This window comes from Sciurus vulgaris (genome assembly GCF_902686455.1).
Source record: "Sciurus vulgaris genome assembly, chromosome: 8".
In the NCBI taxonomy this organism is placed as follows: Eukaryota; Metazoa; Chordata; class Mammalia; order Rodentia; family Sciuridae; genus Sciurus; species Sciurus vulgaris.
The window spans coordinates 83,913,036-83,939,983 of record NC_136468.1 but is presented as its reverse complement, the minus strand read 5'-3'; the positions used below and the strand labels follow the sequence as shown (position 1 = coordinate 83,939,983).

Genomic DNA, 26,948 nt, shown 5'->3' with positions numbered 1-26,948 from the left:
TCTTTTATTTCATTATTGCAAAAAGTAATATGTCCAATATATACTTTTTTCCTTAAAATTCATTTCATATGTATGAAATTTTTATTGATCAGGACATTTGTATTGGCCAACAGTTAGGACTTTGGAGACATCATTGATCAGAGATCATGAGCCACTCTGAAAGCCCAAGGAGTGGATGAACCTGCTTCTTTGGGAAGAAGTTAGTGTCACTGGCTTGCTTTTTTGGATTTATTTCAAACATCTGTAGCTTCCCTGTTCTTTGGGCCATGAAATTTCCACAATAAGAAGTGGCTTCCCACAGCTGTTTTTCATCTGTTTGTTCAGATTGCCACCTGTATCTCTGTCAGATGGCATAGATGTCTATAATATCACAACTGTTGACCTGCAGACCGACATGTCACCATCCTAGTGACTTGAACACTCCGCATGTGAGACTATAGCAGGGTGATGGGGGAAGCAAGCATTTGTATAACAAATCTCCAGAGTCACTCCTTGTCCTGAGTGCTTCTGATACTTACCTTCCCATATGAAGCATTGTTCCTTGAACCTCACATAGTGAACCATCTCCACTGTGGGCACTTCTGGATATTTGAAAGTTCTAAGGGTTAACATGCTCTTTTGCAGCTTCTATCTGTTGGTCATATTTTCACCCTCTATCTTTCAAACATTTGAAGTTCAAACATCTGAAGAACATGATCATTGATCTTCTCTCCTCAAGTCTTGTCTTCACACTAGCAACTATAAGAGCTTGTTTTTTTTTTTCTTTTAATCACAAATATATATATATATATATATATATATATATATAAAATAAATATATATACACACACACACATGAGGAATGAGGCCAGAAGCCAGGGTAGGATGAAGAACAAGAGAGTTTGTTTCAGTGGGTTTTTAAATCTAGTGTTAGAGAGTCCCAGCTAAAGAGGAGATTTCGCTGGAGTGTGCAAAGTGCTATTACAATTGAGATAAGTGTAGCATGCTATGGGAGTACAAACAGGACTTCACGCAATCAGGGGAGACAGGTGGCACTCAGGAGAAGATGGTAATTAAGTTATGGCCTGAAGGACAAATAAGTAACAGCCATGCAAAGTTGAGCAGCAGAGAGGCATTCTAGACAGCACAAGGAAAAGCCCAGAATAAACAAAGAACATACACATTCAGAGAATTACAAATGTTGTATTTTACTAAGACTAGGAGCATAGTCTTATAGAGCATAGGTTATCATTAGAGCATGATTTTTTTTTTTTTTTTTTTTTTTTTTTTTGTGCTGGAGATTTGAACTCAGGGGCACTGGACCACCAGAGAGTTGGCAAGAGTCTCATCCCCCAGCCCTATTTTGTATTTTATTTAGAGACAGGGTCTCACTGTGTTGCTTTGGGCCTTGCATTTTTGCTGAGGCTGGCTTTGAACTCTAGATCCTCCTGCCTCAGCCTCCCGAGCCACTGGAATTACAGGCGTGCACCACCACACCAGGCTGGAGCATGATTTTGAAAGGAGTAATAGAAGTAGAGAAGATAGTGAAGAACAGATCAGAAGAATATTATAAACACATATTAGATGTTGAACTCTGTCATAGTGTCATGGAGAAGTCTTTGAAGAATTTGCTGGAAGAGATGTGAGCCCATAAATTTTATATTTTTAGGGTTATTAGTTTGGCTAGAGTAAAGAATGATGTGGGATGAAGGGAGATAACTTAGAGGTTGTGGTCTGCGCAGGAAGAAGTGGTGGACTGAGCTAAATCAGGGATATCTCACTTCCTGACCTGAGACTGTGGGTGCCTGGTGGTACCATTCATGGACTGGATATATGGGACACAGAGCAGATTTTTAAGGTAGAGGGAAGTGATATAAAAATGACTTCACCTTTGGAAATGTTGAGTTTGAGTTACATAGTGGGACTTTCAGATCCAGAAGGTAGATGGACATTGGGCTCTGGGGACCAAGAGGTCTAGACTGGAGTCAAGGATTTAATGGAAGCCATGTGAGTTAATGGAAGGAGAGGAGGGCTGAAAGAGCCCACAGAAGATCACTAAGGAACATCAAAGTTTAAAATTAGAGCCAGGTGCTGTGGTGCACATCTATTATCCCAGCAAGTTGGAAGGCTGAGGCAGGAGGATCACAAGTTCAAGACCAGCCTGGACAACTTAGCAAGATCCTGTCTCAAAATAAAAAATATAAAGGGCTGGGGAGGTAGCTCAGTGGTAGAGTGCCCCTGGGTTCAATCTGTGGTACTGGGGTGGGGAAAAGGCAAAGGAAAAGGGGATCCTTGGGAGAAGGGAAGTAGTAGTCAGGGAAGAAAGAGAAAAGCCCACAGCAAATGAAGTTACAGAGCCCCAGTGGTTAAGAAGAAAGGAATGACTGGCAGTGTCCAGTTGTGTAAGGAGGACAAGGTAAATGAGGACTGCAGTGTCCATCAAGTTTAGCTACAGGAGGTGACTATCTCCTGGTTGCCCACCTGTAGATATTTTATAGCTCTTGAATCAAAACAAAGATACCTCCACCAGATGTTTATCTTTCTGGAATCCATTTTTTTTTTGTTTTTTTTTTGTATTTTTTTTGTAACCTGAACATCATCCCTCTAGTAATATTCCTGAAAACACTGTTATCTATTCTAAAGAATCCCATTTCTGTTGTTAGTTTGCAGTATGCTTATGATAAACTAAACCCCCTGTACTGGAGATTGAACCTAGGCCTTGAGGGCACATGTTAGGTAAGCCCTCTATCACTGAACTGTACCCTCAATTCTTTTTATATTTTATTTGGAGACAGGGTTTCATTAGATTTGCCTAGGCTGGCCTTGAACTTGAGATGCTCCTGCCTCAGCCTACTGAGTAGCCGGATTACAGGTGTGCACCACTGTGCTTGCCTTAATGAGAACCTCTGTCAAATTAGATGTACGTGTAGCTGACTTGAATAACAGATTTTTTAAAATCTCAGTGAAGGACTTTATTCCAGGTCATTTTGTTGGTGTCAAACCACATCTACATATGTTAGGCTTTGAATGACTGGCCAGTTATTATCTCAGTCATGATAAGACTAATAAGCTATGTGTGTGCATTCAACAAAATAATCCATAGGAGAGATTCTTAAATATCTTTAATTGCCTTGAAACAGATGAGTAAGCATAAATGTATTTTATCATCCCCACATACTTAATAAACACCTCCTTGAAATGGTGACAAAAATTATTGGAGAAACAAATATTTGTTAAATAAACCTTAAAATAGAAAATAGTAGTTCTAGACATATAACTTTCTTAATTTCTAATTATTGGTTGGCATGAACAGTTAATCACAAGATTATGTGTCAGAACTGTGGCAATATTAGCCCTTCAGAATAAAATAATGAGCCTGCAAATAGGAAAACAGACCTCTGAGAAACAAAGAAAATGACTATTCAGCTTGTGCACCTCCTTCATAGGAGAAAAGTCCAAACACCTCATTGCTGAGCTTGTGTCTTATATAAAAGGACAAGGATTAAGAAGCACATTTATTTATTTTTTTCTCGAATTCTTAAAGCTTATAGTAGCTTAAGATTTTATAGTGGTTTAAAAGTTTAGTATGTTTGGGAATAAAACATTGAAGAATATTGGGGTGTGTTTTTTCTTTAATTTTAAAAATTGAGAAAAGGGGCTTCATGTGTTTTTTGTTATTGTTTTTGTTTTGGTTTTTGGTATAGAGAATGGAACCCAGGGCTCTTAACCACTGAGCCACATCCCCAGCCCTTTTTATAGTTCACTTAGAAACAGGGTCTTGCTAAGTTGATTAGGGCCTTTTTATGTTGCTGAGTCTGGCTTTGAACTGATCCACCTGCCTCAGCTTCCTGAGCTGCTGGGATTACGGGCATGCGCTACCATACCCAGCAGTGCCTCCATGTTTTCAAAACATTTTTATCACAGTATCAAAATTTAAATGTTTCTAGATTTTTTGAAAACCTATAGGAAATTTTGAATTGTTGATTCTACTTAAAATTAGTTTGTAAGGAAAACCTTTTGGGTGGCTAAGATGTTCCAGTATTCATGACTTTCTTCTGTTCAGCCTTCATTAGCTTTCTGTTCAGCTCTCCGCTTTGTTTTTAAGGGTCTCTTCTTCCAGGAAGCCTGCTCATGTCTTCTCAGTTAACCTCTTCCATCAGATGCTCCCTGGCACTCAGAAGTTGCATTTAACACTTCCTGTTGCCTCTGGAGTTTTAGCTTTGATACAAAACAGCTTTGTGAGCAGTTGGGTTTGAGACTGAAGATACCCAAGAAAGGGCGAGGGAAGAAAGAAGACAGAATGCTGGAAATGAGATTGGCTCTAATTCTCCCTGACTTTCAGGGCTATTTTGTGATCAGTCTTGCTGGTTATTTTTTTACATATTTTTTATTAGAGCATCATAATTACACATAGTAATTGGGCTCATTTTGAGAAAATCATGCATATAAGCAATTTGATTTTAAGCCCCATTCCCCCTCCTTTTCCTTACCTCCTCCCTTCCACTAGCCTTCCTCCTCTACTCTATGAAACTTCCTTTCTTTTACATTCATAGAACTGAAATTCTCTTTGGTATCTTTACATATGCATACAGCATGATTTTGTTAAATTCATTCCATTTATCTTCCCCTTTGCCTTCCTTCCTTTCTCCCTCTGGTTCTCCTTCTTTTACTGCATTGATCTTCACTGTTATCTTTATGATATCTGATCTCTTCCCCAGCTGCCTTCTTTCCTTTATTTTGCTCTAGCCTCTACAGGAGAGAAAACGTCCAACCTTTGATTTTTCTGAGTCTGACTTATTTCATTTCCATGATTTTCTCCTAATTTCCCTCCATTTACCAGCAAATGCCATTATTTCATTCTTCTTATGTCTGAGTAAAACTCCATTGTGTATATATACCACATTTTCTTAATCCATTCATCTATTGATAGGCATCTGGGATTATTCCATAGTTTGTCTATTATGAATTGTGCTGCTAAAACATTGAAGTGGCTTCATCACTATAGTATGCTGATTTTGGATCTTTTGGGTAAACATCAAGGAGAGGGATAGCTGGGTTATATGGTAGTTCCCTTCCTAGTTTTTTGAGATATCTCCGTGCTGCTTTCCAGACTTATAATAATTTATAGTATAACCAACAAAGTAAAAGTATACCTTTTTTCTTCACATCCTCATCAGCATTTATTATTCATGTTCTTGGTGTTTGCCATTCTGACTGGAGTCAGAGGAAATCTTAGTGCAATTTTGATTTGCAATTCTCTGATTCCTAGAGATGCTGAACAATTTTTTATTTATTTTTTGGCCATTTGTGTTTCTTTTGAGAAGTTACTATTTAGGGTTTTTTTCCTCATTTATTGATTGGGCTATGTATATTTTTTGGCACTGAGGTTTTATTTTTTATTTTATTTTTTTAGCTCTTTATATATTCTGGATATTAGTCCCATCAGAGGAGTAGCTGGCAAACATTTTTTTCCCCATTTTGTAGACTCCCTCTTCACTCTCTTTTTTGTTTCCTTTGCTGTGCAGAAGCTTTTTAATTTGATGGCATCTCACCTATTGATTCTTGATTTTATTTCTTGAGCTTTAAGGGTGTTGATGAGGAAGTTGGTGCCTGCACCTCTGAAGTGTTGATCCAGTTTTTTTCTAGCAGTTTTGAGATTTCTGGCCTAATTTCTAAGTCTTTTATCCATTTTGATTTGACTTTTGTGGAAGATAGAGACCTAAATTCATTCTTCTATGCGTAGATATCTAGTATTCCTTATCCTGCTGGTTATTAAAGATAGAAAGCCAAAACATTCTGTGTGTTTCTAACTGTAGTTTCTCCTGTGTCACTGGGGAGAAGGTAAAATTGGGGATATGTCTTATCAGTCCCTTAATCATTCTTTATTTCTATTGATATTCACAAGGGCAAGTATGCCCTCAGTTGTATGTGTTTTGAATTATACAGTTGCTTTGTGTATTGAGTAAACAGTATTTTAAATTAAAGTTGAAGCTCTGTAAAAAGCTTCCTTGCAATTTTCCATGTACTTGAGTCTGTCAACCTGCTGATGTAGTAAGTGAATCTAATCATTTGATTGGATTATAGCATAATTTTATCTCTAAGCCACAACAAAGGCCATGTTCCTTTACAAATGAATTAAATTAGAGGACAGCATAATAAAAAATAAAGATTGATTGTCAGTTGAGATGAGCATAAGATTGTAATATGGAGTCTTAGAGAAACTACTCTGTCTCGTGGAACAGAGTGGTGATTCTTAGCCCCAGGTGCAACCTATAGTTTTGGGGGAAGTTTGGAAACAGCTCCTACTGATACCTGGGCCTCTGCCCCAGAGAGGTGGGGTTGGTGTATCAGTATTGTTTCCAAGCTCCCCAAGTGATTCTAAGTACTGTCAGGTTTAAGAACTAATGGAACAGATGAAAACCCAACCGATTTAAAGAAAGTATTACTTAGTAGACAAGAAGTAGTGACTAAATAGCTGTGGGACAGGAGAAAACATGAGAAAAATGAGGGAGAGAAACTTGGTGTAAAGTAAGCAGAGGTTTACATTCCCACATTCCCAATTCTGAAATGGAAGAGTTCTGAAAATCAAAAGTATGTCATAGCTTACATGGTAGCAAAATCTAACCCAAACTGAACATATTGGATATCAAAACCTGAGGTTTTTTTCTAGTCTTCCTCTATTCCATTTGATATGAATCATAAGCATTGCAGAAACATTCACGTGTCTGACAAGTTACTGCTTCAGACCTCACTGATGGTATGATGTAGAAACCATGCCTTTATGAAATTTTGAATTCTGCAATTCATTTGGCCCTATGGGGATAAGAAAGGAGTTATAGATCATGGTAGGAGAGGGTTATTCTTCCTGACAAATTAACAACCGTGCATTTCTCCTCCCTGCCCTACCTTCCTCTCTAGGTATTGAACTCAGGGGTACTGTACCACCTACTTTCATGCCCAACTCTTTTATGGAGGGATGGGGGTGGGTGCTGGGGCCAGCTCTTCTGATGTATTTATTTATTTTTATTTTTTCAAATGTTGAGACAGGGTCTTACTAAGTTCCTTAGGTCTGGCTGAATTGCAAAACCTTTATAAATATGTGCTGATAGGTAATGCACTCTATTTGTGTATTATCTATGAAAATGTAAAAATGCATTCTGCTATCATGTACAACTGATAAGAACAAATAAAATAAAAAATGTTTTAAAAATCAAAGTACTTCTTGTGTAATGTTAAACTAGGGTAAGACTTTTTGGGTAGAAAGACTATGACAAAATCAAAATGATATTTTAATTGTGTTGCTTGTTTGTTTATTGGAATACACACCCTCGTATTCATAAAGGTTTTGCTCTGGTCACTCATGACTTCCATCCACCTTCCCATCCTGTCCTGTTCTCCCCCTAAGTCTTAATAGTAAACTTTCCAGCCGTGAGCTTTTTCAGAGTTCAAACTCCCGGTGTTGGAGAGACAGGGAATGATTACCATCTAGCTACTGTACAGTTGTCCTGAGAGAACAGCATCAAAGAATGAGCTAAATCATGAATACACACTCTCCATAACATGCACACCAGCACACAGGGAAAGCACTTCAAGCTGCCTCCCTTGGGGTGAGGACGCCCTGGTCTCTGGGAAAGCAGTCCTGAGTGGAGTCTGAGTCTAGCACATTGCTGCTCTCACCTTCCAGTAAATGAATATAAATTAAATTAATTTGAATAGCAAATCTGCAATTTAACCTTGAACTCCCGTACTCCCCCTTTGAAGTGTTATTATCATAATATATTCAGCTGCATGACCCTCCCCAACTCCCCACTGTCACCACCTCCAAAATAACTCAACACACACGTGCTTCTGAGCTCCAGAGCTCGTGTGGCAAAGGGGAAGACCTTACTCATTAAGGCATTTTTTTTTTTATTGCAACCTAACATAGATTTCACAAAGATTATCTTCATGTTATCTTTGAAAGCAACTTTGCTTATGTTTTTTGTCTTTGATGTACCTCTTTGAGAATGTGTTTAAGGAGGGATTTAAGCATTCACAGTGGGAGGGACAAGAAGGCATGTCAGTCCTAAAAAATTTGGAAGATGAACAGGTTTAAAACACTTGAGATATTAAGGGTCATTTTGTATATTCACATTGCACCTTCGGTGAGTTAGTGACACTTAGTTTCTGGTGCTGTATTATTCAAATGGTTACTGTAAATCTGTCAGGCCTGCAGTGGACATTCACTGCATTTGAGCAAAGGTTCAGTTAAGTCAGAATCAACTATCTCGATGTTTCTAGAATTTGTACATAAACTAGCATCTTTGAGGGATAAGTAATATTTAATATCTTTGTCAGGATATCATGTATATTTTAATAATTTAATTCATATTTGCATTATTTCTGAATGTTACATAGTTTTTTGAAGTACATATAGCATATTTACATTAATATTTCACAATGTATACATTTGGCAACTAGCTTTAGAAAAGAAGTAATTCAGTCTGATTGTTCCAGATTTTTGGCCTATAATTCTTATGCAGAGGCTTTTTCCATGTATTAAGAGCAAAAAACAGTGATGGCATAAACCTAGGCCTCATTGCAACTGGTCTTAATTGGGGTTGCATATCTGAAATCAAAGTACTGCTTTAGTAGCTATGTTTTTCTTCATCTAATTTGATTTTTTTCTCTAATATTTTATTAGGTGCAGAGAGAGCTAGCAGCTGTTATTGCTTTGAAAGCAAGGAAATCTGGTGAGTAGTCTCTTATGGGGCTGAGGGAAGATTATAATTCTTTGTGGATATTTCACATATCACCTGGAAGTGTGCAGTTGAATGCGTCTCAGTTGAATGCTTTGGTGTAGGATGCAAAGAAGTGTCACCATTGTTTTTAATAGGATTCATTCTATCACATGATGTTGTATGTAGTTCTTTAAGGTAAAATTTCACTGCTTTGCTCTAATTTATTTCAGATTTCAAGGATAAACTAAAACTAAGTTTGTAGTTCATTGCATCCCTGAAAGGAATCTAACTACATAAAAAAAGCAAATAATCACCTTGCGTTACATATTATGACAACAGAGAACAATAAGTAGTATAGTGGGTGTCTTTTTTTTTTTTTTTTAAGGCTGTATACTTTTCTTAACCTAAAGTTAGTTTTTCTGAAAGCATTTTAATTGTTTAATGACATTTGAAAACAAATTTTTCATAGAACTCTTTCTATAGATCTAATTCCTCTTGCCTGTGGGATATAATCTATGGAAGTAATATGTGGAAAGGAAAAGGGGGCTTTCAAATATATTTCAAAGGAGAAAACAACATTCTCTGCTGAAATCCAATATGAAATGGAGACTCACTGAAGTAGAAAAATGCTTGCTTAGGGAGAAATGGCAGAAAGCAGCATTTTGTGTCATTCCTCCCTGTTTGGAGGGAGGAAGTCAGTGTTGAATGGAATAAAAATCAGAAAGGAAGTACTTCTTTGTGTAAAGTTAAGTTAGGATAAGACATTTGGGGCAGAAAGACTATGACAAAATCAAAATGATGGCAAAACTTAAGGAAGTAAAGTGCACGAAAATGTCTTAACATAGGCCAGGCATTATATATTTTTTCTTTTTCCAGTTAGAAGCTCTAAGATTTGCTTACCTCTCAGATACTTTTTGAATCAAAAATGCCTTAGCGTGAGTTAGTTTATTACAGTCATGTTACTTCCTTTGTGCATTCAGCTGTTCTTGAGGACACAGGGACTGGACATTATGAAGGTGGTGGAGAAAAGGACACATGGAATGGCCATCTTGGGTATGGAGGAGGGAGGGCAGTGTGAACAGGGTACTGCAAAAGATCAGTATGTGGGGTGGAGTTGAGTGATAGACACTTTCCTAGAATGTGTGAGACCCTGCTGGGGGGGAGGTTTTAGCCTCTGAAATTGCTACAACATTTGTTGAAAACCCCATCTTTTCTTCCATTAAATTGCTTTTGCACTTCAGTTGAAAATTCTGTAAGCTACTTGTGTGTGTGTATTTCTAGGTTCTCTCTTCTGTTCTATTAAGTGGATTCCATTGATTTCCATGAATACTATGATCTTGATTTCCATAGCTATATATAAAATATTTCTCATAGAATTAATCTTTATGTCAATAATATAGATCTGCATCATCATTTTTATTAGCTGTATATACTACACAATTTATGTAATTAATTTTGGAATTCACATTTAGGTTTTAAGAATCGTTTTTCATTAAAGAATAATAGAAGGACCTGAACATATATTCTTATACATAGATCTTTTAGCTCTTTTCCAATTATTTTCTTGTAAAAATTAATAAAAGTAGAATAGCCAGGTCAATAGCCAAGTGTGAACAGTTTTAAAGTTTTCTTTCACATTTGAAACTTAAAGTCATCTGGACTTTATTTATATATGTGATGTAATGTGGAAATCAAGTTTTATGTGTTAAGCCAGTTACTCAAGTAAAATTCATTGAATTCTTTGCCAGTGACCTGTTATGGTAACTTCATCATATAATATTGAAGGTCGCCAATCATACTTCAGATAGAGCACTAATCTCCAGAATCTATAAAGAACTCAAAAAACTCTACACCAACAATACAAATAATCCAATCGACAAATGGGCTAAGGAAATGAACAGACACTTCACAGAAGAAGATGTACAAGCAATCAATAAACATATGAAAAAATGTTCAACATCTCTAGTAATAAGAGAAATGCAAATCAAAACCACCCTAAGATTCCTTCTCACCCCAATTAGAATGGCGATTATCAAAAATACGAGCAACAGGTGTTGGCAAGGATGTGGGGAGAAAGGTACACTCATACATTGCTGGTGGGGCTGCAAATTAGTGCAGCCACTCTGGAAAGCAGTGTGGAGATTCCTTAGAAAACTTGGAATGGACCCTCCATTTGACCCAGCTATCCCACTCCTTGGCCTATACCCAAAGGACTTAAAATCAGCATACTACAGAGATACAGCCACATCAATGTTCATTGCTGCTCAATTCACAATAGCCAGACTATGGAACCAACCTAGATGTCCTTCAATTGATGAGTGGATAAAGAAACTGTGGTATATGTACACAATGGAATATTACTCAGCCATAAAGAATGACAAAATTATGGCATTTGCAGGCAAATGGATGAAATTAGAGAATATCATGCTAAGTGAGATAAGCCAATCTCAAAAAGCCAAAGGACGAATGATATCGCTAATAAGTGGAGGATGACACATAAAGGGGGGGAGGGTAGGGTTAATGTTAGGGTTAGAGTTAGGGTTAGGGAGGGGGGCAAGTATGGAGGAAGAAAGTACTGTATAGAGGGTAAAGAGGGGTGGGAGGGGTGGGGGGAAGGGAAAAAATAACAGAATGAATCAAACAACATTACTGTATGTAAATTTATGATTACACAAATGGTATGCCTTTACGCCATGTACAAACAGAGAAACAACATGTATCCCATTTGTTTACAATAAAAAAAAATATTGAAGGTCATATGTACGCTCAGATTTATTTTTGGTCTCTCTATTCCATTGTTATATTTACCTATCCTGTGGCTACAGTATCCTGTTTTAATTACCAGAGTTTTATAATAAGACTTTTTTGAGTAAGTGAGGGGGAAAGGTAAATCTTTTCTTAGTTTTCTTGTTCTTATCAGTCTAAATTTGTCAAATTCCATGAAAATCTCAATAGGGATTTTTAAGAGTGTGTTTGTGGTGGTGTAACTCTATGGCAAAATGCTTACCTAGCATGCCTGAGACCCTGGGTTCAATCCCCAATACCATAAAGAAAAAAAAAAAGTGTTCAATTTATAGATAGATAAATCTTTTTGAGATAACAAATGTTTTCATCCCAGGAACATAGGGTATCTTTCCATTTGTTTAGCTCTTCAATACTGTTTAAAATTTTTCTCCATTTAAAAGTTGCACAATTTTGTTTGATGTATTTTTAGATTATCTTGTAGTTTTGGTTACTATTACACAAGAACTATTTATTCTTTTATTTTAAATTGTCCTCCTCTTCCCATTCTGCATTAGTGCCTCAGGCTGTCTTTTATGAATCTTTTTAAAAAATAGCCTTTATTTTTTAGAGTAGATTTAGGTTCTCAGCAAAAATTGAATGCAAAGAATAGAGTTCTTTTGTACTTCCTGACCCACATATGTAGTCTTCCCATTTTCAACATCATAAACCAGAATGGAACATTTGTTGCAATTGATGAGCCTACTTTGAAACACTGTTATCACCTGGAGTCCATAGTTTACATTAGGGTTTATCTTGATGCTGTACTTTACATGCGTTTGGAAAAATATATAATAGAATGTACCCACATACTGCTGATAGTATCATACAGAATAGTTTTGTTGCCCTGAAAGTCCTCTGTCTGGTCTGGGAGTGTAGCTCAGTGATAAAATACTTGCCTAACATGAAGCCCTGGGTTTGATCATCAGCACTGGGGGAAAAAAATCCTCTTTGCTATACCTGTTTACCTTTCCCTCATAACCACTGATATTTTGTAGTCTCCATAATTTGTCTTCTCCACAATGTCCTATAGTTAGAATCATTGCAATAGGTAGCCTTTCTAAACTGGATTCTTCTACTTGGTAATATGAACTTAGGGTTCTTTGTTGTCCTTTCGTGGCTTATCATTCACTTACTTTTAGTGCTGAATAGTATTCTATCTAGATGTCCCATCGTCTATCGACCCATTCACCTATTGAAGAACATCTTGGTTGCTTTCACATTTGAGCATTTTTGAATAAAACCACTGTAAACATATCTGCAGGTTTTGTGGGGTATGTTCACAGTTCTTCCAAGGAGTGTGATTGTTGAACTGTGTATCAGAATATGTTAAATTTTATTAGAAACTGCCACACTATCTTCCAAAGTAGCTATACCTGTAGAGAGGAAGTCCCTGTTGCTCCACCTCCTCACTTGCTTGTGATGTTGTTTGTTTTTTGGATTTGGGCCATTCTAATTGATGTGTGGTAATATCTCATCATTCTCATGCTTTTAAAAATTTTTGTAGTCTTTATTTCTTACATCAGTTTGAGCTTCACAGAAAAATTGAGCAGAAAGTATAGAGAGTTTCCATGTGCATCCTGTCCCTATGCTTGCACAGCATCCCTCATGATCAACAGACTGCCCAAGAGTGGTATGTTTATTACAACTGACGAACCTACATTAACACATCATAATCACCCAAAGTCCACAGCTCCAATTAGGATTCACTGCTTGCTTGTACATCCTATAGGATATTTTCATTGTTTTAATTCATATATGATGCTGAGCACTTTTATGTGATTATTTGCCATTTGTGTATCTTCCTCAGTAAACTTAAGTGTCCAGATATTTTGTCTATTTTTGACTTGTTCATTTACTTTTTCAGTTTTAAGAGTTCTTTGCTTATTTTAGATAACAGTCGCATATCAGATATGCCTTCAGCAAATGTTTTCTCCCAGACTATGACTTTTCTTCTTAGTCTCTTGACCATGTCTTTGTAAAACAAAAGTTTTCTATTTTAATGAAATCTGCATTTTCAATTATTTCTTTCATGAATCATGCCTCTGGTGTTGCATCTAAAAAGGTATTACTAAGCAGAAATCATTTAGATCTTCTCCAATGTGATTGCCTAGGAGTTTTATAGTTTTGTGTCTTATGTTTAGGTCTGTTGTCCATTTTGAATTCATTTTTGTAATGTATACAGGTCTGTGTCTAGATTATTTTTTTTGGGCATCAGTTATTTCAGCACCATTTGTTGAAAAGACAATCTTTTCTTCATTATATTACTTCTTATAAAAGATTGCTTGACAGACTGGGGTTGTGACTCGGTGGTGGAGTGCTTGCCTAGCACATGTGAGGCACTGGGTTAGATCCTTAGCACCACATAAAAAGAAATAAATAGAAAAGGTATTGTGTGCATCTAAACTAAACCAAAAAAATTTTATATTTAATTTTTTATTTGTTCTAATTAGTTATACATGACCGTAGAATACATTTATGCATTTTGATAAATCATATATAAATGGAGTATAATTTCTTATTTTTGCAATTGTACATATTGTAGGATCACATCAGTCATGCAGTCATATATGTACATGAGGTAATAATGTCTGTTTGACTCTATTATCCTTCCTACCCCAATACCCCTTTCCCTCCTTTCACTTTCCTCTATATAATCTAAAGTAACTCTGTTCACCTCAGATAAAAAATTAATCTCTAGGATATATAGAGAGCTCAAAAAACTTAACACCAAAAAAAAAAAAACCCAATCAATAAATGGGCTAAGGAACTAAACAGATACTTTACAGAAGATACATGATTGACAAATATATGAAGAAATGTTCAACATCTCTAGCAATTAGAGAAATGCAAATCAAAACTAAGGTTTCATCTCACTCCAATCAGAATGGCAATTATGAAGAATACAAGTAACAAATGTTGGTGAGGATGTGGGGGAAAATGCACACTCATACATTGCTGATGGGACTGCAAATTGGTGCAACCACTATGGAAAGCAGTATGGAGATTCCTCAGAAAACTTGGAATGGAATCATCATTTGACCCAGTTATCCCATTCCTTGGTTTATACTCAAAGGACTTAAAATCAGCATACTACAGTGATGCAGCCACATCAATGTTTATAGCAGCTCAATTCACAATAGCTAAGCTATGGAACCTACCCTAGGTGTCCTTTAACAGATGAATGGATAAAGAAAATGTGGTATATACTCAGCTTTAAAGAAGAATGAAATTATGACATTTGCTGGTAAATGGAGTTGGAGAAACTCATTCGTGCTAAGAGAAATAAGCCAAACCCAAAACACCAAATGCCAAATGTTTTCTCTGATATGTGGATGCTAATTCACAATAGGGTGTGGGGGGGGGGGCACTAGGGAAAATTAAACTAAAACAAATTTTTTAAAAAGAATGAAAATATCTTTAAAAAAAAAAGATTATTTGACTATCTTTTGTGTGGGTCTACTTCTGGGCTGTCTGTTCTGTTCCATTGATCTAGTTGTCTATTCTTTTACTCCATCCCTTACTGTCTTGATTACTATAGCTTTATAGTAAATTCTGAAATGAGATATAGTCAGGCCTTTGACTCTGTTGACTTTGTTGTTCTTCTTCAGTACAGCTTTGGCTATTCTGGGTCTTTTCACTTTCCACATATACTTTAGAATCTGCTTACCAATATCCTCATTTATTATCTATCTAGTGGACTTTTTTCTTTTCTTCTTTCTTTCTTTTTTTTTTTTCTTTTTTTTTCCTATATCCAAATTCTTGATTTTGTGTCTCATACAAGTTTTGAATTCAAATGAATTATAGCAGCTTGTTTTAAAATTCTTAGATTTTCTATATAATGCATCACCTATCAGTGGGGACTGCTTTGTTTCTTACCAATCTATATTCTTCCTTGTTTTTTTTTCTATTATTTCATTAGTGAGGGTCCTGTAACATAAGGGTAGATAATATTAATAATAGTGGCATTTTTCTTTTGTCCCTGACTTTAATGAAATATAATGGATTTTCTGTTGTTGTTTAGAAAATTAACGTAGACAAAGAAGATTGTTTTAGAGAAAAGCGAAGATAATCCTTTCCATACACCCTCCAGCCACAACAAATAGGGAACAACTTAGAGGTAAAAATAACCAGGAGTATGTATTATTATGTTCAGAGAATTCAGATATGCACATTCTAGAAGTACCCACCTGTTTTACCCTATATTTTCAGTACTTCAGTTGACATGAAAAGTAATAATGGCAAGGTACAAGAGAGCCTAAGTCCTCAGAATTATATTCATTCCTTCCTTCCACATCTAGTCAGGCCCTGCCATATGCTCTTACATTGTAGAATATGATAGTGAGCAAGGACAAATCTGACCCCTGCTGTTTTTAAAGCACAACATGTATTTCATAAATAAAATGCATTAATGAGTCAATGACTGTCTGAAAAAAGAAAACTTATTGTGAAGTTAGGAGGTGATAAAATACAGAACCATTAAGCACAGCCTTAATTAGAGTTCCAGCTGCAATATGAGGATTTCTATGTAAGCTTCTTGTTTTTTAAAACTATGTTGAGTTTTTTTGTTTTTTGTTTTTTGTTTTTTTAAGGGAGAGGAAATAGAAGCTGGTATGCATCGAATAAAAAAGTATTAAAGTGATAGTTGGCACATCTGGAGCTTGACAGAGGAATTCATTACCTTAGTATCTTCTGTCTTGCAGTAAAATGGCTAATTAGGGCTCAGGTGGTTATGCCAGATTTATGTCTGACTGCAAAGGGTTATTAAAATGAGCATTAGTATAAAGAAAAAGTTTTAGTTTTAGCTCATGGTGCAAATAGAAATAAAAGTGACTGCCAATCAATACAGGTTCTATGAATGATTCAAGACTCTAGCTTAGTAAAAAATCCATTTTGTTGTAATTTTCTAAGAGGCCATTAGGATGTGCCTTTAAACATTTTTCTTCTCCTAGAGCGAACCTTAGTGGATGTAAAGAACATCTGAAGGCCTTGCAAGATTTACAAAAATGAACAGTTCTTGCTCTTCTTTTTGTTGTGTTGCTTATCCCAATGCGAGTGTTAGTTACTTCAGAAGTGTCTTGACAGATGTGTTTCTGCCACTTTCTGGGGATCCAAGGCCAAATGTTTAATTCCCATTTGTCTTTCAATTCTATGAAATTTGTGCCACAGTGGGCTTCTGTTTTGGAAGGCCAGTAATCTCATATTGGTAAATGTCCCTGGCAGTGTTTAAATTTCACTCTGACTGCTTAGCCCCAGGTTTGTTAGGTTTTGGGTTGCGTGGTACCTGGGATTGAACCCAGGGGCACTTAACCACTGAACCACATTCCCAGCCACTCTTTATTTTTTTTTATTCTGAGACAGTATCTCACTAAGTTGCTTAGGACCTTATTAAGTTGCTGAAGCTGGCTTTGAGCATATGCTCCTCTTAACCTCAGCCTCCCAAGCTGCTGGATTATAGACATGTGCCACCATAGCTGGCTGGTTAAGTGTTTTAAACCTATATATGTAGCATATTCAAATTTGGGGAGATTTAAAGGGTTCTGCACTCTATTTTTGTCATCAAACGTCTTTGTGACTTTAGTTAAGTGATTTCAATTTGCATCATGTGGGGATCGGTATAGAATCCAGTAAATGTGGAAGTATCTTCCAGTTCTAATATGTAATTATATTAATATTTTTACTTTTTTACCTTCATTTACTTAGTCCCAACCTTGGAACTGCTTTATTTAAGATTCTTTAGTGTGGGGCTGGGGAGATAGCTCAGCTGGTAGAGTGCTTGCCTCACAAGCACAAGGCCCTGAGTTCGATCCCTAGTACCGCCAAAAAAAAGAAAAAAAAAGATTCTTTAATGTGTACATGACAGAAAAAACAATTGAAAACAAAAAAGGGAGATTCTTGGCTTGGAGAATCTGTGCAGTTTAACCATCTCTGTGGGAGAGGACCTCTGTCAGGGCAGCCCTGCAGAAGGGTTGATGAGGGACCTGGATGGAAGGATGAAATGCTCCTGTCTGGAACGGTAGGAGAAAGGCAGGATGGGGATGGGGAGAGGTCATGCCAGGCCACATAAGGCACATGAACCAAGGCTTGGCAGACCCAGTTCCACTAAGAAAACCAACAGAAGGGAAAAGGACTGCAGCACAGGCAAGAGCATGTGCCACTGCAAGAGGAATTGTTTGCACTGTCCCAACCTCAAGATTTAGAGAGGAAGTAACCCCACACAGGCTGGAGTCTGCAGACAGCACATAAACCTGTTTTCCTCCCCAAGTACTAGCATTTACAGCTATGTTCCTATTTTTGGTAAATAAATTTCAGCATTGTGACATTAAAGATGTCACTTGTGAAAAAGAATTCCCATTGAACATTCTTGTTACTGGGAATGGGAAGGAATAATGTGAAAACTCAAACTTTTTGAGTTGTGGATAACAGCATTGTTTTTTCTGTTTCTAGGATGAACCAGTCAGGGATTTTAGGTTAAAGTGTTATTTGTGTATAAAAATATTTTAGTGTTTTTCTTGGAGATATATAATATAAAAATGTATAAAATGGCTGGATGCCTTGGTTTTCATGCCTGTATTCCCAGCTACTTGGGAGCCTGGAGCAGGATGATCCCAAGTTCCAGACCATCCTGGGCAAATTTATTGAGACCCTGTCTCAAAACTAAAAAAAAAAAAAAAAAATTAAAATAGAGTGGGGGTGTAGCTCAGTGAGAGAATGCTTGACTGATATGCACAAGGACCTGAGTTCAAATCCCAGTAATAAATTTAAAAAGTGTGTAAAATGATTAAGCTTAATGTGTTTAGTTTTAGCTTTTAGAAAACAGCATTATTTTTATTATGTTAGAAAGATGAAAGGAAGCCAGTTTTTAGTGTTAAATTGTTTCTTCTACTCTTATAGGTTCTAGTTTGTTTTATCATCTTCAAATTCTGTGTTCAAAGAATATATGTTCTCTCATCTTTGAATCCTACATTCAAGCTTACAGAGCCATTTATAATGGTAGCATGATCTCAGCAATGCAGTTACTATCAATTGCTATGAGACGGGACTCTGTGTAGATCATTCAAGTAGGCGACCCCTTGGACCTAGTGATCATGGCGCACCCTTAGACCAGGTGAGGGTGTTTTCATCACCCTGGTAATCGAGGTAAAGTCCCAGCTCCTTAGGTCTACTGTTAGTAATAATCACTGGTCACCAATAACGCATTTTAGGAAAATTTAGCAGTTTCCAGTCCCCTCCCAAGAACATATATTTAACTCTGGGGAATCACAGGTTATAGGTTGTTTTGATATGAGGCATTTGTGAGGTTTGAGGTGGGATACAATTGAAAAGTCATGTTCAATTTCAGGGCCGACACATTCCAAATAAAAGATCTTCTTGTTGCTTTGTCATGAGAAATGAAATTAATTTTGATTACTTTGAACAATAGATAATAAGGCCTTTTCTTTTGGACATTTAGAAGAAAAATCCCTTTGAAAATCTATGTAATTGCTCCTACTTTTATATACTCTAAATTCTTTTCATATTTAACCAATGGATTCTTTTTAAAATATAGCACCATATTTGACTTTATTCTGATCCTTTTGTAAACAGCTCATATTCAGGGGCATGGAATTTTAGAGTAGTTGGTGATAAAATTAAGGGTCAATGAAGACAGACTCACCTACTAGTATAAGTAATTATTTTATCTCAAATTCCTTGTACTTTTCTGATGCTGTATGATAATTTTTTATTGAAAAAATTTAAGTGCTCTTAACAAACTATTGTGATCTTGTCTTAAAAGATTTTTTCCCTCTAATCTGTTAGTGCTCTAATAATGAACATTTGAGCTTAAAAATGCTATTTTATAACATAAGTCTTTTGGTTGTATTTTAAATAATCAAGAGATTTTGCTTATGTATTAGTGATATATTTTCAACCATTTCAGTTTTTCCAAGACACTCACAGGCTGTCCTCAAAGGATGCACCTGTGTTCTCAGAATTGATTTTTCCACCTGTTTTGTTTTTCTTCTTCCTTTCCTTTGCCACCTCCTGGGTGCTGTCCCTGCCAGTGCCCATCACTCTCATCTGTGGTTAGCACAGGCCTTCCCTGATGTCTTCCAGCCCCCAATAAATGTGTTGTTTAGTATTCGTCAATCAAAAGGAGAGAAGTAACATGTATTTTCCCCTAAAATAACCAATACAGCACTGTCTTCCTGATTGATGGATGATCTAGAGTGTTTTCCCTAGAAGAGAGAGCTTTGCCTAACACCATGCTGATTGTTGAGTTTGTAAAATCGCTCTCCTCCTCCAGTGCTATAATAATTCCTTGTTTTGAACATTCCCAGAGACAGTTCTTCTGTCCCTGCTTGCTGACTGATTCCTACATTCACATCCTGTCTCCACCAGGGCATGTTCTTATCGAGCAGTGATCGGTTCAGTGGTTGACAGGTTGTATCTTTTTTTTTTCTTTTTGTAGTGGCTTAAAACCATATTAAGAGTCTTGAAACAGTAATTCTCAATGTAGTGTAAAGCTAAAGGATATTGAAAATGTGAAACTCTTACAATCAAGAAAATAATAGCCCTGGTGAAACCCAGGAATAATTGAAAATGCATGCAGCAGATGCTTTGTAAATTTTTCCTAACTCTCCCACTGGGATACAAAGAAAATTGCCTTTAAAAAAATCCCATGACACTGTCTTTTATAATTAGAGCTATTAAGTTGAAATGATAAATAACCATTCAGTGGCATACTATAAAAGAAAATCACCCTTTGCGCTGATTTCTTCTGAATAGCAAGAATCTGAGGGTATCAAGTATAGGAAGTCAGACTCCTTTAACCCTGAGGATTGATTAAAATTAAGGAAATAAGAAAACAAGGCAAGATGATTTTCGTTTTTATCCTACAAAATGGTCATGTCCATTAAGATAGTAAATGAAACTATTTTCCATGGAGTAAATAATTGCAATCACAGCAGAGTGGACTCCAGAAATGCCAGGTTTTTGAGGCCTTACTTTTCAAAAATGTGCTACAGGACACTTGAGTGAGAATTTGTAACATTTATAACACTCAATAGACAAAGGTAATTAAATCACTTTAACAGGGAGCTTGTTCCTATTGTAGAGAATTAGACACTGGGAAGGAGAAGAGGACACTGATGGTCTGTCCCTGGAATGTGGTGACACACCAAACAGGTTCTTTTTATGTGCTCCAGGACGATGATTTTGTGCTATTCAGATTCTCGTTTGATATTGCCCATGTTTTATTCACATAGGTAAATCCTGAGAAACAGTTTCCTGGGGCTTAGAGCAGAGAGGCGGGAGAGAAGCATTAAAGGGACAATCAAGTTTTTGAGTTGAAATCTAAGAAGTAGCTTCTAGCATTGCAGCTCCTGGGAATGTGTTTTCTGTAAGGCAACTAGATGACTATAATGAGAGTACCCTGTGCATCAATTTCAATATTAGTTCTACACCCAAGGTCAAATGAAAGTTAATGACCATTTGCACACCAGAGATCTGAAACCCACATTTTATTTCTTTCTCATAATGACAAAAAGGAAGAGCAATTTATATTTAAATTGATTTAAATTTCAAAGCATAAACACAGAGGTCTCCATGGTATTTTTTTTTTTTTTTTTTTTTTTTTTGTCACTGAAACTTCCTGGCAGTGCTCAACTTTCTTAAAAAAGTCTAGTCCCATCCCATTCTCATTCCCCAGTGTGGACAGCATTTTGTGTTCTGTGGAACTACTCTGTTCTCGCCCTGCTGGGTTAGTGACACTGAATCAAAAGCCAGAATGCAGTCATAGGGCCACTTGATTTAATGATTTAGGTTTTGCATTTGTTGAGCTAATTAGCTGATTGAGGCAACTAATGGGTGTCTTTAACACACTGTTGCCTGGGCAGCCTCTCCCCTGAAGCCTGCCAGCTCCTTTGTTCTTGGTCCTCTGGGGAGTGGGAGCTGTTTCCCGGATGAACACATGATATATGGCACCCAGTACTCAGGGCAGGGCCCAGAGGCTATTATGCTAATCACCAGGTGCCCCAACAGGACGTGCATCCACCAAAAACCCTGTGTCTGACTAACCCTGAGCATCTAAAAGTTTATATTTGCAGGGAGACAGGGGTGGGGGGCAGTAAGGAGATTGTCCATCATTCACTTTCAGAATTTATAATTTTGGGACAGCTTCTCTTTATGCCCCTAAGGTACCAAATAAAATAAATCCATAGATGTTTTTAAGTATGAAGTGTTAAAATGCTAAAGGAAATATTAGAAGTTGATCAACTAATTAAAAGGAAAAATGCATTAATAGCTAAAGTCATCCCTAATAGGTACTAAAATATTCCTTAAGAAGAATACTTGCCATATGCTGTTTTCAGTGTTGCACCAAAATCTAGCAGTCCTGGGGATGGAGCCAGGAAATTTGATTCCTACACTGGCTGTTACCTATGATAACATCTTCCTCTTTATTTCTTTCTTTTTTTTTTTTCTTTTTAATAAAAGGAATGTACCTTCCAGAAGGTCATGTGCTAGGTACTAAGTGCTGAGAAGTTCGCATCTCTCAATTACACATTGCTATCTTATTCCATAAGAATGTAGAAATAATAACTGCAGATAATTTAATTTCCTTCCCAAACTTTTTTCATGTCATTGACTTTTTTCTCAGTGAAAATCTACAGAAGGTCCTTCCCTTCCCTCCAGGGGACATTTTCTTCTGTCATTTATATTGACAAGTAAGAGCCATCAAGGGAAATCTTCATCCTGGCCATATGACCCAGCTATTGTCCATCATTCGTCACATTAAAAGTCTAATTGTGTAAATAGCCATGAAAATGGAGCAGTTCTCAGCTCCATAGTGAGTAACTCAAAGCTTGTAATTTGTTTTAGATGAATTCTACCAGGGTAAGTAATGCTTATGGCAAAAGTGAAATTTACTTCATGCATTATTCTTTTCACTTATATAACACATAAATACTTAACATTTGAGGATTTCTAAGTCATTTTCTTTGTGAGTGGAAAAACAAGTTGTGGTTCTAGCTATTTGTGTTTTTCAGATAGGTTATAAAAATACTGTTTTCTAATACTGTCTTACAGTGATTGAGATCTTTTTGTGGGATGAGATTTAGTGATAAAATATTTTTATCCTGCAGCCAGTGAAGGCATATATTACACACTTTTAGTTTAGGCAATACATTTGGACATTAAGTGTTTTTATTTGGAGATGTGTGAACAGTTATGGATAGGTATTTTATAAAATAATCCCATGTCTCCTTCTAAATAGCTGCATCAACCCTTGAAGTTTCTTTGTTATGGTTTGGATATGTGGTGTACCCCAAAAGCTCATATGTGAGGCAATAAAAAATGTTCAAAAGTGAAATGGTCAGATGATGAGAGTTGTAACCTAATCTAGTATGTTAATCCACTGATAGGGATTAACTTGGTGGTAACTGTAGGCAGGTAGGGTGTGGCTGGAGGAGGTGGGTTCCTGGAGGGTGTACCTTTGGGAGTGTATATTTTGTCCCTGGTGAGTGGAACTGTCTCTCTGCTTCCTGGTTGCCATGCCCTGAGCTATTTCTCTCCGCCATGCCCTTCCACCATGATGTTCTGCCTCACCTTAGGCCCAGAGCTATGTGGACTGAACCTCTGAGACTATGAGCTGAATTGCTTTTGTCAGGTGTTTTGGTCACGGTGATACAAAACCTGCTAAAACCTTCTCTCTCTTTTTTTAGTGATGCTGGGTATTGAATCCCCCTGTGCACACTCCGAAAACTCTCTTACCTCTTAATTATAACCCTAGCCCCAATGTTCCTCCTTGACTAAATGAAATTTTGATTTTCTAAAGGAGCAGTCCTCAATTTTAATTAGTATTGCAGTTATCTATATACAGATAACTGTATATACTTACCTGATACAGTGCTAATTTCTGGCTCCTGCCTCTTGAGTCTTCATTTGATTGTGGTTAGAGGCCCCAGCATCAGAATTTTAACCAGACTCTATTTAACCCTAGGTGATTTAGATGCTAGATCTTGACGAATACCTGTTGAAGTCTATGTGATCTGCAGACTCAGGGAATGAGTTGTTTTTTATGAAAGGCATTTGTTCTTATTTCTTTTTGGGAGGGAGATACTGGGGAATGAACTCAGGGGCACTCAACCACTGAGCCACATCTCCAGCCCTATTTTGTATTTTATTTAGAGACGGGATCTCACTGAGTTGCTTAGCACCTTGCTTTTGAACTCTCAATCCTCCTGCCTCAGCCTCCAGAGCTACTGGGATTACAGGCGTGCAACACCACGCCCAGCTCTCCACACCTTTTAAGGTGCTTATAGTAATATGGTTAGAGAGACCAGTTCTGGAACATGATTTGCCTGCCTCAGCCTCAGCCTCCTAAACCATTGTTTGTTGTTCTAATGCACATGGCATGGTAAAGAAAATTAAAAACACATTTTATACTTCTACTACTGGTTTATTTATTGCAGAATTGCCTGACTTGTCAGTATTTCTCTACCTAAATAGAGATTTTCTGATGGGAATTACAACAGAATTGTAAAGCTTTCATGACACTATCAGTAAGAGCTTTATAAGTAAGGAGAATTATTCTCAAGCTTTATTTGGTGAACAGAGTCAGGAATAGCAAATATTCTGACCGAAGTTTCTATTTGAAACTTGTCAGGAACACTTTTGGAGCTGATTTGCACTGATAAAAGAGGAAGTGAATTTGAACCTGGCTTCAGTGACGTGCCCCGAACCAAAACCATGGCCTTGGTGGGTTCTCCTTTTGCCAACTGGTTTAACTTCCATTCTTGAAAATGCAAACATTTAATAAAAACAAAGCATTTGTTGATCTATTAAGATCAACTGGAGAAGTTTATACCTTATCATGTTTTTATTTTCTGGTAGAAGAATGTGAAAAATTTGAGTTTGAGGTTATCTTTATAGCCTTGGGAATGGAGGATAATATTTTAGAAGTAGTGTCTGAGGGCTGGGTGCAGTGGTGTATGATTATTATCCCAGTGACTCAGAAGGCTGAGGCAGGAGGATCACGAGTTCAAAGCCAGCCTCAGCAAAAGTGAGGCTCTAAGCAACTAAGCAAGACCCTGTCTCTAAAATACAAAATAGGACTGGGAATGTGTCTCAGTGGAGTGCCCCTGAGTTCAATTCCTGGTTACCCTCCATCAATAAAAATAAAAGGGGGGTGTAAATAGTGTCTATGTACCTCCATTCTAGTTACCACAGAGAGCAAAGCAAGACAGATGCAGTTTTCCACCTTGGCTTAGTAGGTTCTAATTATCTTCATTTTGAGTTTGAGTTTTATCTTAGTGTGTTTGGAAGAGTGGAACTAAGTGCAGGTTCTTCCCCTCTGTCCCAGGGATGCCTTATACATCAAGCATGAATTTAGCCCATGAGTAAGAAAGCAAACTTCCCCATCCTGTGGTGGGGTGAGGGGATGATTGGAGAAATCGGATATTGTCAGTCATCTCTGGTTGAGAACCCTTCTTGCTGAGGAATAGAGGAATAGAGGAATGTGTGTGTGTGTGTGTGTGTGTGTGTGTGTGTGTGTGTTGTGGGGAGTGTGTCCCCAGGCAGTGGTGTGTCCATCTGACTGGTGAGGGAAGTGGCAGATTACATCATCACACCTCACAGGTGATGATACAGTTGGTGTGGTGGCTCTAACGCCTGAGCACCTTGCACCTCCAGTCCTCAGTCATCATCAAAATTGACCGTGGACTTAGAATTCAGATCTAACATGTGCACCTAAATCTGAGTTATTGAAGCTACTTTGTTTTACTTGTAACATCAGGCCTACATGAGCCAGTGTATTTCATGGTTAGTCTTGTAACCCAACAGTCTCATCTATGGCTTTGTCAGTTTATGTGAAAAATTCAAATACATATACTTTTATTCATTTGAGAGGAAATATGGCTTCAATATGGACTTGAAAAATATACACAGTATCAGTTTCTTCCCTAAATGGTCTTGGGAAAACTAAATGTTCACATGTGGAAAAATAAAATTCAACCCTTACATCATGTGTAAAACTCAACTCTAAATGGATTAAAGACTTAAATTTAAGACCCCAAACTATAAACACGAACAGACATACACACACAAATATGGGGACACTCCATGACATTGGTCTTGGCAATGCATTTTTTATAAAGCATTACTTTAAAAGTATAATAAATATAAAATAAACAAATGGGATTGCATTGATCTGAAAGCTTCTGCACAGAAAAGGAAACAGTTACAAGAGTGAAGAGACAGAGGGGGAAAATGTTGGTAAGTCATACATCTGATGAGGAGAAATGCCCAAAATGTGTAGGGAACTCAGATAATTCAATAGCAAGAACACAAACACCCAGTTAAAAGTGGACAGAGGACTTGAATGAATATATGTTCATTCAAGTGAACAGCAAAAGTGAGCAGCAGATATATGAAAAAAATAGTAGCCTTAGATATCAGACCCATGCAAATTAAAACTTCAGTGAGATTTCACCTCATACCTGTTAGGGTGGTTTTTGTCAAAGAGAGGAAAGGTAAAGTGATGATGTGGAAAAAAGGGAACCTTTGAATGTTGCTGGTAGAAATGTAAATCAGTTCAGCCAGTATGGAGCATAGTATAGAGGTTCCTCAAAAAGCTAAGAAACTAAACATAGAAGTACCATATGATCCAACAGTCCCCCTCTGGGCGTCTATCCATAGGAATTGAAATTATGTTGCAGAGATATCTGTGCCCCCATGTTCACTGCAGCCTTATTCACAATCGCCACAATGTGGGTCATTCTTGTGTACATCAGTGGATGAATGGAAAACAAGAATGTGATAGAAATATACACTGAAATACTAGACTGCTTTTAAAAAGAAGGAAATGCCATTGTGTTAGTCAGTTTTTGGTCATTGTGACCAAAAAAAAACCTGACAAGAACATATTTGAGGTGAAAAGTTTGTTTTGGCTCATAGTTTTCAGAGTTTCAGTCCAGGGTCTGCTGACTCTATCACTCTGGGTCCAAGGCAAGGCAGAACATCATGGCCAAAGGGTGTGGTGGAAGAGCTCTGCTCACCTCATGGCAGCCAGGAAGCAGAGAGAGCGGGGAAGAGGCCAGAGGGAATGTGAACACCTCCAGGGAACATCACCAGTGACCCACCTCCTCCAGGCATGTACCCCCTGCCTACAGTTACCACTTGGTTAGTCCCTTCAAACGAGGATGGACTAATTGGGTTACAGCTCTCGTAATCTAGTCATTTTATCTCTGGATATTCCTGCATTAACACAAGAGCTTTTGAGGGGCACCTCATGTTTAAGCCGTAACAGCTGTCATTTGTGGCAAATAGATGAATCCAGATAACATTTTACAGAGCAAAATAAGCCAGGCACAGGAAGGTAAATACTGCATGGTCTCACTTATGTGGGGCGATGGAGGCGGGGAGAGTCAAAAAGGTAAAGAGCAAACTGGTGATTCCCGGTGGCTTGGCTAGGCTGCAAGGTTAGGTGGG

The 26,948-nt window shown here is 37.3% G+C and overlaps 1 protein-coding gene across 1 annotated transcript in view; it reads left to right on the top strand.

The window, feature by feature from the left end:
- The window catches only part of RAPGEF5 (Rap guanine nucleotide exchange factor 5), a 225,092-nt gene that overhangs the window by 72,957 nt on the left and 125,187 nt on the right, over positions 1-26,948 (top strand). The window contains exon 7 of the mRNA XM_079151937.1: positions 8,663-8,711. Coding sequence (XP_079008063.1) covers positions 8,663-8,711 — 49 coding nt within the window. The remainder of the gene's footprint in view (positions 1-8,662; positions 8,712-26,948) is intronic.